At 37.8% G+C, this 14,333-nt stretch overlaps 1 protein-coding gene across 1 annotated transcript in view; it reads right to left on the bottom strand.

The window, feature by feature from the left end:
* lama5 (laminin, alpha 5) overlaps window positions 1–11,842 on the bottom strand; it is a 72,038-nt gene extending 60,196 nt beyond the window's left edge. Inside the window, 2 exon segments of the mRNA XM_055056784.1 lie at window positions 7,381–7,533; window positions 11,406–11,842. Of these exon segments, the coding sequence (XP_054912759.1) occupies window positions 7,381–7,533; window positions 11,406–11,651 (399 nt within the window). The 5' untranslated portion in view covers window positions 11,652–11,842.
* Between the last annotated feature and the right edge of the window lie 2,491 nt (window positions 11,843–14,333).

Genomic DNA, 14,333 nt, shown 5'->3' with positions numbered 1-14,333 from the left:
TTCCTGCGGCTTTGATTATTTCATGCATGTTTGAGAAATTATTCAATCTATGTGACAACCATTCAGCGCTCAAAAACGCCTGGGTGGACCTAGCCCCGCCTTTGAGGCGCCGCTCCTCCCCCTTCCAGCCCCTGCAGACTAGCCAGCAGCAATTAGCAAACCCGTGTTTGAACTGTTGAGCTCTTTATAGAAGCTACTCCTCAGAAAAAAGACAGTAAAAAGTTATTAAAGGGTTAATAGAGGAGGCCTGACGGATGACTTCCTGGAGGCGGAGCTTCAGAAAGAGGAGGCGTTTTTTAAAGAGACAGAGGCCCACTTTACGGGCGCTAAATTAGGAGGTAAATTACTTTGAAGTTATATTTAATACATACAGCATTTTAAAAAAACAGGTAATTGATTATGTACATCAAGTTAGTAGCATCAATAAACACATAACACTGGCTCTTTGAGGAAGTCTAATTAAACCTTATTGACTGAAAATTAGCCCCTATTTCTTGATGAAAAGTTACTTTGAGGTCAGTACACTTGAAATAAGATGAAACTAAGGCATCTGCACGAGAAATTAGATCAAAATTACTTTTTTTGTTTCTGCAGTGTTTATCTAGATCAGAGTTTCTCAGTCCTGTCAGGGCTCAGAGTTGAGGTGTGATTTCTCAAAGATTTGCTCCATCTGGCGTTTTATAATCCACAGCTTATGTTTTACCAAGTTAAGTGTTTTTCCAGGAACACATGAACTAGTTTTAGAAGTAAGGCTGCATCTGATTTGGCCCCCAGCGTTCTGAAAACCAGCCAACAAAGGCCAGAAGAAGCCTAAAAATGAGCTCCAGTTGTATGCAGCGTGAATTAGGAATGAAGAGAAAAGTGCTTCATGGTGATCGGCTTTTATCCTGATCCGTTCCCTCTCACACGCTGCACAGAAGAGTCTTTGTGTCCTCAGAGTTACGACTGACATGAGAAGGAAGAAAAACTTCAGAAGATCGATTATATTAAGAAGTAGATAAAAAAAAAAACTGAAGTGCGATCATACAATGAGGAACTGGAGTATTTTGGAGTCTCACGCTCCGACAGAGCGATGGGTCAGAAACAGGCAGAACAAAACAGCAGTTTCAGTTTTGTCGTCATTTATTACAGGACTCATCTGGAGGCTGGTGAAAATAAAACAGATTATTCTGGTTCAGAAACGCCTGCTGATCCGGACAGGTACCACTTCCAATGCAATGAGGTTCTGATCCAGTTCCATTAAATTCAGTCTGACATAAAACACCAACCTGTAAAACATCCAGATCAGAAATCCCTCCTACTGAGCAAGCACGTGGCGACAGTAGGCCTGCCGCAAAGAGTAATAAATCTATTCATCACATCATAAAAACCAAAGAATTTCCATTTGCATCATTTTTTATTTTTCTTCCACCAAACATGATAAAAGTCTTCAGTCTAGTGTTTTGGGCTCAACTAGAACAATTCTGTTTCGAGTCTTGATCATTAATTTTATTTGCTGTTTCTTTTGTTTTGTTTGTTTATTTTGGATATTTAAAATGTCTTTCAGATCCAGTGTTAGAATTTAAAGTTTATTTTAAAGTTTATTCATCTTTCTTGCATTATTATACCTCTAACACTATATTACATCTCAAAACAACAATATTATTGTTTATGGCAATAACTTCTGGGACAATTTATGGTCCAGTAAAATCTGTTATCGTGACGGGCCTGTAGGTGGCAGTAGAGAGGAACAACTTAACAAGGAAAGTGAAAAACAGCAGAAATCAGTTCTAATCACTTCAGTCAGGAAAGGAAAGCTTTAATCCAGTCTTAAAGGTAAAGCGTGTTTCTGACTTGCAGATTAAAACTGGGAGCTGATTAGTAAAGGATCTGCCTTCCGTATTACTGTTAGGATGCATTCACACCAGCTAATTAGTCCTTTTAATCCAGTTCCAGGTTGGGGCCCATCGTGCTTTTGAGTTTGTTTCTGCAGAAAGTCCAGTTCGTTTGTGGAGGTGTGAATGCGTAATCGGAACAAAAAGCGAACTCTGGTCCACTTACAAACCTCAGTCTGTCTTTTTGAAGTAAACTTTGGCATAGTTCAAACACAAAGCAGATTGGCGACTGCTCCAAAAACAAGAAGAGTACTGCAGCGCAGGGCATTCTGGGTAAAAACAACCAAAACAAAGCGGGAGAAATTGCTTCTGGTCTTTCACTGAAAACAAAATCCTACAAACGCTAAAATATGACGCCACTACATTTTGAGAAGAAGGAAGTTGTGCTCTGTGACTTAATCAGTGTTTTGTGATATTTTCTTCAGTAGGTTTTAATTTAGCACCCCCACAGGCCAGGAGGGGAACAGCTTGCTCAAAGGGTTTGCAGCTGAAGATGTAAAAAATGTTTCAGTTTTGGTCCAAAATGTCAAAAACTAAAACTTTCTTTAAACTCTTTCTGCAGAATACAAGCCATAAAGTAACAAATCCAAGGCTTCTTGCATCGCTCGGAGGCAGGATATTTCTCATTGTGATAATATTATGGAGGTGAAGCAAACCCTAGAAACCTGGTTAGCTGAGCTATCAGTCATCACTTGATATTAAAGTTGAATCTTTAGAAAGCTCAAGCGTTTAAGCTGCAGGTAAGATGTAAGAAAAACCTCTGGGATTTCCCAGATCTGTAAGCTTCATGCTATCCTCCTCCCTGAGGCTCAGAGCTGCACCGTGCCAATTAAAGGTTTAAAGGATCAGTTACACAATAAAACATAATCAGGAGCAGGATGAATTCAGTCAGGCATGAAGGAAATGATCTCTCATAGCAAACAATGCAGTTACATTAGCACTGCAATGTGGGCCGGACAAAAACGACAAGAAAACTTGCAAAAATGTTCCTACTCCATAAATTATTTCACATTGTCTGACAATACTACTAAATGTACATTTTACATGGATTTTAAATAATATTGCATAATTTTAAATTGAATTAATTTTAGAAGTAAGAACAATAAGTGTGGACTGCATTTGCAGAATTCCCCTTTATAATAAAACCTCTAAATAAAATCGTTTGCAGATAGAAATCCTCCCACCATAAGATCAATGTTTGTTAGGAAGCCAATCAAAGATATTCAGTTGATAACAGTTATGAAACAACAACTTTAGGTAATTAAGAATGCAATAAAAATGGATTTCATCATTAATATGGCTAAAACTGACAAATATTCAGATACATTTTTAAGACTGGTTCATTTTTTTAATGATAAGAATGAGATATGTTTTCTAAAACCCTATATATTGTTTTTATTTTCATAATATAATGCAAATATACTGGAAGCTTGAAGAAAAGAAGTAATTTTTGTCTAGTTTCTAGTGTGAATGTCTCACTACACTGGAAATAAGATGAAAGCTACTTAAATGTGACTTTTCAGCAAGAAATAGGAGAAAATTTTAAGTCAATAATTTCTTAATATTAATTAAAAAGTTCCTGTTTCATTGCAAGATTAAAAAGCAAAGTGAAGTAAATGAAATTACTGATTATAATCAATGTAAATAAATTATTGACTTAAAACTTCCTGCTGAAAAGTTACTTCTAAATTAGCTTTGTCTGATTTCCAGTGTAACAAGATACTTCCACTAAAAACCAGACCAAATTTACTTTGTGTGTTTTTGCAGTGAATTAGTGAAAAAACTGACACGAAAATTATGAAATAGATAAATAAATCAGAGGAAAACGTAGCGCAGCTCCGCAGGGCTTTGGGCTGAAAACTGCTGACAGATCTGATTACAAGAAACCAGGTTGTTTTTACTCTCTCTCTCTCTCTCTCTCTCTCTCTCTCTCTCTCTCTCTCTCTCTCTCACACACACACACACACACACACACACACACACACACACACACACACACACACACACACACCAGATTGTGCTCTAATTATAGTGTTCTGAAACAGACAAGCATCCCCTGTTCTTTCCTCCTCCTTCCGCCTCATGTCTGTTTCCCCCCATGTTTCATCCCTCCTTCCTCTCCTCCCCTTCCTGGTTGCTTCTGCTCACTTTTTGCTTCTCCTCTTCTCCTCTAGGTAGTTTTTTTTCTCCTCCCCTTCACCTGTGACAACACTTCTTCCACTACCACACGACTGTGGAATGAAGCAAACACACCTGGGCATGCGATGAAAGCGATCGTATTCCTGCTTAAATGAGGAATAAATGAGTCATTTTTCTCTTCTCAAATCCTCCTCCCACATTTCACATCAAACTGCAGGACAATAAACGTAATAAAGCAAAGCTTACAAAGGAATGAAGTGAAGCTGCAACTGACAATTATTTTTAGTAATCGATTTAATCAATTAGCTGCAATTTTTTCATTTTCCCACCCAAAACTTTTTTCCACATTACCAAAAATGCACAAATTGATGTAAATAAACAAATATGTCCCCTCTAAATAAGACACATAAACTTTTTATTGCCTAAAATGCAACAACATAACATTCCTTTAATGCATCTGCAGCTAAAAAGCTAAACTTTTCTGCTTGACTTAATTCCTGGTCTTTCATGTTTAAAGACAAACATCTGCAGTTAAAGATTTTTATTTAAAGAAACTGATTTGGAAACATTTTCTCACTTGTATTAATTATTGCCTTTTTTGTCCTTAAAATACACAAATTTCCACTTAACTTTTTATTTGGGTGTAATTTTTACATTTGAAATGATTGACATTTGGATCAATTACCCAGTACTTTTTACCAAACATTTTTCACTCTTACTTGAGTGCAATTTTTGGCTGCTCTCCCCACCTCTGCTAAAGATCAGTGAAAATCCTGTGGAAACGCAACTAAAAAGCAGGAGAGGAAATTAGCTGAATTTGAATCTGACCGTTTTGAAGGTGCAGGAACCGGTGGGCAAACCGTCCTCTCTGCAGGTCGGGACAGGTCGACTTAAATTCCAATCTCTCCTCTTTCTCTTTCATTTAGTTGGAGACGGGGTCGTCTGCACCGTGTCACTGACACAAACCCCGGCCTTTACCCACCTACATTCTTTCAGGATGAAACCGTAACTGGGTAACTGCAGAGGCTCCTCTGCCTGTTGTCCCAGTTAAGCTGCTCTTGCGGCGCAGAGCTCCGTTCTGATGTACAACCATTTAAATCAGCCGCAACAAGCCGGTTTACAAGAGCTTCAACTTCCAAGATCGGCTTTTAAAAACTTTACTTAGCAATGCTTTGTCCAACAGACCAAAAACATTCCTGAGAGTGTTTTCACACATCCGGCAGATTGGGTTTAATTTGGGACCAAAATTGCAACAGTTGTGAGCAGCCTGTTCTCCTCCTCACCTGTGGGGGCGCTGCAACAAGAACAACTGAATAAACAACACAAAAAACTCTGAAGACACTGAGCGCAACTTCCTTTTTCATGAAATGTAAACACAACTGAACGGGTGTCAGATTTAATGATTTCTCTTTTGTCATCACTGACAGACCACGATTCATTTCTCCAGCTAGCGCTAGGCTAACATGTTTGTTTTGGTTGCATTTACCCAGAATGCCCTGCTCTCTAATCCATTTCCTGTTTTTGGAGTGGTTTCTGGCCCACGTGGCGTTCACCAGAGGAAAGTGTAACAAATTATGGTGATTTGAAATTCAGTTCAATCAGAATAAAACTGAATCTATTCATGTTCATAGTTCACCACCAAACATTCCCAGCTTGATTGATTCATGTTTGATTATTATTTGTTTGACTAGACAGAGCAGAAACTCCAAAGGTACCAGCTTACGTTTCTCCTTTCGGTTTTAAGCAGCCATTCATTCTTGAATAAAGAGACGGGCTGAAAAACAACCTAAACTTTGAACTTTAGGTTCAAAGTTCTCTGGAAATATCGACGCTATTCATTCCCATGCTCTTTCAAACATGTCTGTGCACAGCATTGTGATGCAACCACACAAATCGCACTTACTGAAGACACAGGATCACAGGTTTACACACATGTGGAAGGCACTGGAGCCCGACTGCCAGGAACAAAAGAGCTGCTTTCAGGAGCATAAAGAGGTTCAAGAGGAATACTCCAAAAAAAAAAAAAAGGTTAGAGAGGAGTACAGGACGAGTGCTAAAAAGTGGAAATACATGCTATAAAACTGTGGGAGGCATTTCTTTCACTCACTTCATTCAGCCCAGCAGCAGCACTGATGAGCCATGAGGAAGATAAACTCTGAACAATCAAATCCGTTCTTAGGAATTAATAAGACAGTTCACAAACAAAAATATTTAGATTTACATGGAGATAAGACGCTAAACAATAACATGGTGACCCATAAGTTACTTCTGCTAACCATAAAGCACTAATCATAAACTTTAGCTCTGCTAATGCTAAAGCGCTACACCAATACAGTCACCTATTCAGCAGAGGCTAACGCTAAACCGCTAATCGTTTCATTTCAACAATATATTCAAGAGATGCGCACAACATTTTGCTTAAAAATCTAAAATGCAACTGATCTGAAAAGATCAAGTCGATCCTTTTCAGATGAGGAGCCGTTGCTCCCCATCACAATGCCAGAAGGCAAAAAGGTTTTTCTTTCACATGTCGCCCATAGAGGCGCTGCAGCCACAGCGCTGCAGCCGCAGATCAACTCCATGCACTAAATGAAACCTGGACGTATTACTGATTTAGTACAAAAATAACCCAAGACCACCTGTGGTTTTCTTTTTCTCTTCCTCTGAGTCGGCTGCACTACGCACAGACTTGTTGCCATAGCAGCTGACAGAAACGCCACTATTGTTTCTGGATTTAACCTCTCAGACGTTTCCCAAAACAGAACAGAACATTCTGTCTCTTATGGTTTGACGTTTTTAGACTTCATATTTATTTTGGGATTATTACTAAATGATCGCTGTGGTTAGCTTAGCTATAGCTACTATTAGCTAAGATAATTTAAATTGTTTAAAATCAATTTAAACAATTATCTCATCAATTGCTTAAATTGATTAGATAATTTAATGCTCTACTGATGACCTGTCGGAGTCGGCGTTTCGGACGCCATTTTTTATTTTTGAACTGAACCGAAACTCCCAGAATTCCACAGCACATCTACATGCTATGGTTGTCAAAGTCAAGCTAGCATGACTGACCTACTTCTTCTGAATTAAAACTTTTCCCTGACCTGATATAGTTGTTGTAGTTAGTAGAAAAGCACTGCATCCCGTTTTCTTTTTTACATCAGAAATAAGACTTAGGAAGCAGAAAAAAGGTCAACGCTGCGATGCTACATCAGGCCAACAGGGGTGAACTCAGAAACCAAGCCTGACCCGAAGAAAGACATCAAAAGTAAAGGAAGACAGAGGACGTTTGAGGACAGGGACGTTCTGACGACGACCAGAATCCAAACATGTCGTGTTTCTGTGAGGTTTTCGTGAATCCTACCTGCCCCAGGTCCAGCGTAACGTTGACCTCGTTGTATTCGGTGCTGCGGGAAAGAGGGGGACTCTGCCACCATCTCTCCGTCCCATCGATGGCGTTGGTGATGGGATGGGCTCGGTCGCTGCCCTCCTGGCTGCAGATGTCGCAGTACTGCCCCTAAGATGGCCGACATGGGGGGTAATTAGGAAGTTAGACGTAAAACTTGGTATCATGACACGTCGATAAAAAAGATTATTGGCCAAATCAAACAAACCTGCAATAAATTAAAATGAAATCGGCCATTTAAATGATTGATTATTAACATTTTGATGGGTAATTTTGTCATAGACTTCATAATCCATTTTATTTAAGGTTTATGGCTGTGTGTAGTTTTTATTTCTTACTTTTGGTTGTTGTGCTTTATTTTGAATATTTAAATGTCTTCCAGTTCCCCTGAGCTTTTTTAATCCGCCAGATGATAAATAAAAGTTTATTATGCTCTGAGTCAGCAAACTTGTGTTATTATGTCATTACTGAAGTCTCAAAACAACAATATTACCACTTATTGCCATAATTTCTGGGACAATTTATCATCTGGCCAAATTTTGTGACAGGCTTAATCACAACTTCCTGAAGGGTCTAGTTAAAGAAAACCATTTTATACACTTGGTCAAAGCCTTTACTTCAAACAGTTTGTCTATTTTTCTTCATAATCCTCCAGATTATTTACTAATCCAGCAGTTATTGTAGAGATTAGTCTGGCGGGAAATTTAGAGATGACAAGTAAGAGCCTGAAGAAACTGGAGTCAAGAAAAATGACGTCGCTGCAGGTCAGTCAGGTTAAAAGTCATTTTCTCCCGTTTTCTCAATGAAATTCCTGGTGAGTCTGTCTTACACTGTAAAACATTTGAGTCACATCTTTTAACTTCTACTCTTCAAGTCTGAAGAAATCTTGCAAGTTTTAGATTTTGATCATAATTTTCTGTAGTAAGTTGTGTTAAAACCCAAAGAGAACAAATGAGAGTTTTGAAGTTTGCACTTAAAAAAACAGAAAGAAGAAAAAGGAAAATTATTTCCCAGAATGCTTAGCGGCTTGTTTTTGTATATTCTTGTGTGTTTTAAGGCAAGTATTCATTGTAAGGCAACTGCGAATTTGTTGTCTGTTCAAAATAAAACAATGTTTTATTAAACTGCTTAAGGTAAATATTTTTGAGCAGAATTCAATGTGATGTTTAATAAAAATGCGTTGTCAGATATTTTATTCACGCAAGAATCAAGAATTTCAATTCTTGCAATTTAAAATAAACAATTAGAACAGTTTTTTTAATAATGTGAAATAATTATTTGGTTTAAATTACACTACTGAGTTATAACTGATTAATGAGCGATCAGAACTTAAAAATAATGTTTACACAACTTGTTGAATCAGCTGGATGAACTTTAATTTCTGAATTAAAACCAAAACAATTGTCTCGTTAACTTTATTCGCGTTTTCAAGGGAGCAGGTAAAGTTTAGTTTTTAAGAAATTCACCAGATCTTCTGTATTTTTTGTGTTTTACTCAAATCAAAAGAATCAAATCTAATTTGGAAACCTGTTGTAATGCAAACAAATCAGAGAAAGACTCGGTTAAAACCTTTAAATGAGAGATTATTCCTGTCAGTTACTGTCATCTACCTGATCCTATTCACACCTGTGAACTATTCTGCTAATTCAGTAACTTGTTTGACTCTAATTAAGGGACAGGCACAAATTTTAAAGTTTCTATAAACAGCTTGAGCACTTTGGAAATAAATGTAGCCTGAGGCTTCAAACAAGTTCCTGCAAGATTCCCCAACCTCTGCAGTTTAATCCTAATCTAGGAGAAAAATCTCAGCTCAGCAGCACATTTTCATTCGTACGCCTCCTGGGGCCAACGCCAAACTTAAGCTGAATATTCTTGTTTTTCTTGGTGCCCTCAGGACTTGAAAACCTGCCGGTAACAGGGAGCGTAAAGCCCGTCTGATTGGAGGACACGGGTCAGTCGCTGGGAGGAATGTGGGGAACAGGTGGGAGGAAAAACCGAGAGATGGAGTGAGACGTTTTTATGTGCTCTCCCACGAACCTGCAACTCGCTTTTCATGTGTTAACAGAAGCTAAAAAGAGCCCAAAACTCACCCAGAAATCAAAAAGATGGAGCAGAAACACGGGCCGGATGAAATTGGCTGTTCTTACATAAATGAGCCGTTAAACTTTGCCAAGACCTACAAACTCAGCGGTGCATGAAATGATGACTTGGCAGAGCAGCTGGGGGTTAAAATCAGTGATATTAAAATGACTTGTAGCTAAAAGATACAGCAGGACACAGAGGCGAGTTCAAGTAAGAGCAAAACGACCAACACTTTTTTACTCAAGTGAAAGTAAAAAGCAGGACAACCAAGAAGTTACTCAAGCAAAAAAGTATTTGGTAAACTAACTTAAACTTAACTTAAAAAGTTACATCAGAGGGTCAAAATGTAAAGTTAAGTGGAAATTTGGGTATTTTAAAGTAGGAAAGTAAAATAATTCACATGCGTAATAAAAAGAAACTCAAAATGTTTCCAAATCAGTTTCTTTCAATAAAATAAAAATAAAACTTTAACGAAAACTGCAGCTGTGTGTCTGTGGGATTTTTGCTACAACATGTTTGTTTTTCATTCAGTGGGTAGAAAATCCAGAAATTTGACCCAAACAAGAGTAAAAATGCAGCGTATAAATATACACCTAAAGGTAGATTTAAATAAAAGTTACTTAATTAAATGTAAATAGTTACGCTCCAGCTCTACATTAAGGTGAATTAGATTCCTCTAACATTTTGCATCCTGGAGTTTTTTCAGCTGACTGTTATTCGACTTAAATCTGATGCAAATTGTGTCTTTTTCACCAGTTACTGCCACAAAATTAAAACAAATGACTTCTGGTAAGTAATAAACTAAAATTTGATTCTCTTTCTATTGTCAGTTAAATGCATGACAGTTAAACTTATCAGACACAAATTTGACTGAAAGTGATTGAAAATAAATCTAAATTCAACATTAAATTGTTGACTTTTTGTTGGATCTAGTTGAAAATGCATTAATTTATTCCAGAAATGAATCATGTTTTGATTTAAATACTTCCAAATACTCATGACACTGGTGTTAATTTAAACAGAAACCTTTCCTCTAAAGTTGACATGTTTAAAAATTTAATTAAAAGCTAAAGTTATTAAACTTTTTTTAACCAAAACATCTTTAAACATGATGCAAAATGATCAATATTATTATTTCTGCTATATAGATGTATTGGTAAACTAATATCAGTCTTTTTCTGTGGCAAAATGAAATCACATTGTGAAACACTTTAATTTTACAGTTTTTGAAACTTAAACAGGTTTGTGATATATTCCTCTATTCAAAAGATATTTCAGGATGAACTTCAGCTCTGACACGATAAATTGTCCCAGAAGTTATTGTGATAAACGATAATATTGTAATGTTGAGACCATTTTCAAATAATGGCAAAAAGTGAAGCAAGAAAACCTGATCACAGATCAATAAACACGAGAACTGAGACAGATTGTAAGTATAAAAATAAATAAATAAAACAAAGCGAATTAGACCTTCATAAAAATGTCCAACAGAGACCAAAACACCAGACTGAAGAGTTTCACCATCCAGTTATTGGTAAAGAGAAAAACTATCAATCATGCAGATGGAAAATGTTTTGAATTTATCATGCGATTAATCGATTTATTTCATATATATATATATATATATATATATATATATATATATATATATATATATATATATATATGTATATATACATATATATATATATATATATATATATATATATATATATATATATATATATATATATATATATATATATATATATATATATATATGTAGAGAGAGGAGCTTGTGTGAATAAATAAAGCTGCACAACCTAAACTTATTCATGCTCAGCTCATTTTCAGCTCAGTCTGTATTAATGGAGCGGCTTCAACTCATTCCGGGTCGGAACTTGGTGAAGTTCTGGACTCACCTGGATGGTCTGGCTCGGGTCTCCGGACACCGGGCCTCCGACCAGCTTGCAGTAGAGGTCCTGCAGGCTGCGGCCGGCCTCGTCCTCCCCGCAGGTCGCCGTGGCGGTGATCTTCGTGCCCTCCGCCAGGTTGAAGTAAGGCGGGTGGAGGCTGTAGCCGTTCAGCCCGGTGGCCGGAAGCTCCTGGGCCGCAACGAGGCTCCAGCAGCCGAGGAGCAGCGCCAACAACCCGGCTGCGCCCATCATCCCGGTCCACCTGCGCGCTCGATCCGGGAGGAAGAAGGTCCGGCTGGGGGTGAGAGAGCCGCGGTTAGCTGGAGCAGAGCTGAGGCATCTGCAGGAGGGAAGCAGAGGAGGGTTTCTAACTCCAGAGAGCTCAGAAAATGGGAGCTGAGGGAAATCCTGGACAGTGTGTGCGATCTCCTGGTGACACCGAGTCCAACTGAGCCAGTGGAAGAGAACCAGCCCGTGAGTCTCTGCAGCCTGTCCCCAGTGGTTAAAGCAGGAACAATCAGAGCTGAGTTCATTCAGATACATCCAAACGCACCAAACATGATGCAACTACTGAAAAATACAATAAAGTTCCTCCAAACGCACCAAACATGATGCAACTACTGAAAGAAAAGGAAAAATTCCTCTAAAGACACAAAACATGAGTTAAAGTCAATTTCCACCCAAAAGAAAACCAAACTGAAATTGTCTAGAAAAAACAAGGACATTTCTGAGTTTGAAAAGTTGAAAATTTGGTAGAAAACAACTCTGGAATTAATCTCAGAAATCTTCTAGAAAAAAAACAAATAAATTTTTGAGCTTGAAAAGTCAAAACATTTGCTGTAAAACTTTTGAGATTTATCTCAGACATTTTCTAGGAAAAAAGAAAAATGTCTTATTTTGCAAAATCAAAGATGAAAGTCAAACATTTTTGTCCTTCGAAATTCACAAAAAATTATTTTATTTTCTAGAAAATTTCTGAGGTTAATCTAAAAAATTCCTGCTATTATTTTCTTTCAGACTCTAAACTATTCAAACTTGTAAATGTAAAAGTTTTTCTGGCAAAATCCAGAAAAATCTGGATATTTCTGAGTTTTATCTACAATTTTCTTGACCTTTTAAACTCAAAAATCTTCCTTTTTTTTAGAAAATGTCTGAAATTGATCTCAATCTTTCAGATTTAATTTCTTCCAAGTTTTCAACTTTTGAAACTCAGATATGTCTTCACCTAACCAACCTTTAAATGAGGTTAATTTCAACATTTCTGAGTGTTTTGGCAGAAACACAACGGTCCTGATGTGCCGTTGTGCAGTTCAGCTGATTTTGTATTTGTTTAAAAGTTACGTACTTCCCAGTTTTTGTATTTTTATTATTTTCTCCAGAACAATCTGAGTCTGACTTTAACTCAGGCATTTCTCTTCCTGGCTTTCAGATTCCTTAGTTATGACTCAAATGCAGAACTTTGGTCGGATGATAACAGGTGGAAGTTTATTATCTGAGGAAATCGGTTCAACATCCAGGTTAACGTTCAAAACAAGCAGCAAAACCTTTCAAATGTTCGACATCTTGAGATGTTTTGCACTTCAGATGTGGAAAAGGAAAAAAAATCAGTGGAAAGAACATTTTTCCAAATCAGTTTCTTTCAATTTAAAACTTATGAAACTGTAATAAAAACTGCAGGTTTGGTGAATGTTTGGTTAAAACATGTTGGTTTTTCATTCAGTAGGTAGAAAATCCAGAAATTGACTCCAGAGAGACTTTCAAAGTAAAAGTAGAAAACACATGCGCCTCCCAACCGTCTCCTTCGAACTGGAGTCCTTGGCAGATCAGAGTGTCTTCTGGTATCCCAGCATGCCTGGCGTTTCCTGCTGAGCCTTTTATTCCTGTGATCTCTGATGAACTGAAGACAATGGATGGATGGTGCTCTGCTGTCGCTGTTCACACCGGCATCTAGAAAATATTCACCGTTCTGTTTTCACCGGCAGCATGAAGTGGAGAGACACAGCAGGGGGTTGTTTAGGAAACACAGGATGACAATGAGACTGCAGATAACCTGCCTCTGTCCCCCACTGTCCCACGAAGACGTTTGTCCTCCTGCTGCTGCTGCAGCAACAGCTTGGAGTCGGTTTGTGACTCATTTAGGTCGAATCGGCTGACATCTCTCTGATGAGCAACGTGACAGGAAGACATTATACAAGTTACTTGATGTTTTCTCCTTGATTCACTGCAAAAACACAAAATATTACCAAGTATCTCAGTTCTAGATTTGGTGCAGATGTCTTAGTACTCTTCAAATAAGATGAAATTAACTTGGCAGGTTATAGGAACTTGTTTTAAGTCAATAATCCCTTCAGATTGGGAAAGAAATATTTCAGGTCAACTTCAAAAATACTTTATGGATCCCAAAGGGAAAATAAAAGTTGTTGCAACAGATTCTTCAAAGTGTTATTGTAGGTTCTGATGGCTGTTGGCGGGAAAGAGCTCTTCTCACAGTCTGTAATAAACGGCAGAAAAAGAGCAAACATGGATTTGACTGGATGGTTTTTTCAGGAAAGTTTCTTGAAGAGTCAGAAATGTTGCAGTCAGAGACTCACCAGCACAGACTGATGAACCGCCGGGAAACACCTGAGCAGGTGTGTGTGTGTGTGTGTGTGTGTGTGTGTGTGTGTGTGTGTGTGTGTGTGTGTGTGTGTGTGTGTGTTTATGTTTCTCATGGACTCTGGAGTTCTGCCATCTAATTAAGCAACAGGAAACATTTTAGAAGATGAAAGAGTTCCCATCCTAGTAACACACATGCCGGTTCATAAAGTAGATTTTCAAATGTTTTAAATTCGTTTTGGAGACGTTTAAATTCATCCACAGCCAGTTCACCACTGATCCTTACAACTACAGCTAAGCTTTTGTTTTGTTGCGAGCAAAAACAAAAGCAACGACTGT

The sequence above is a fragment of the Poeciliopsis prolifica genome, unplaced genomic scaffold (genome assembly GCF_027474105.1).
Source record: "Poeciliopsis prolifica strain line A6 unplaced genomic scaffold, Auburn_PproV2 SCAFFOLD046, whole genome shotgun sequence".
NCBI classification, from domain to species: Eukaryota; Metazoa; Chordata; class Actinopteri; order Cyprinodontiformes; family Poeciliidae; genus Poeciliopsis; species Poeciliopsis prolifica.
Note: the sequence above shows the minus strand (reverse complement) of the source record. Positions and strands in the feature narration are given on the sequence as shown.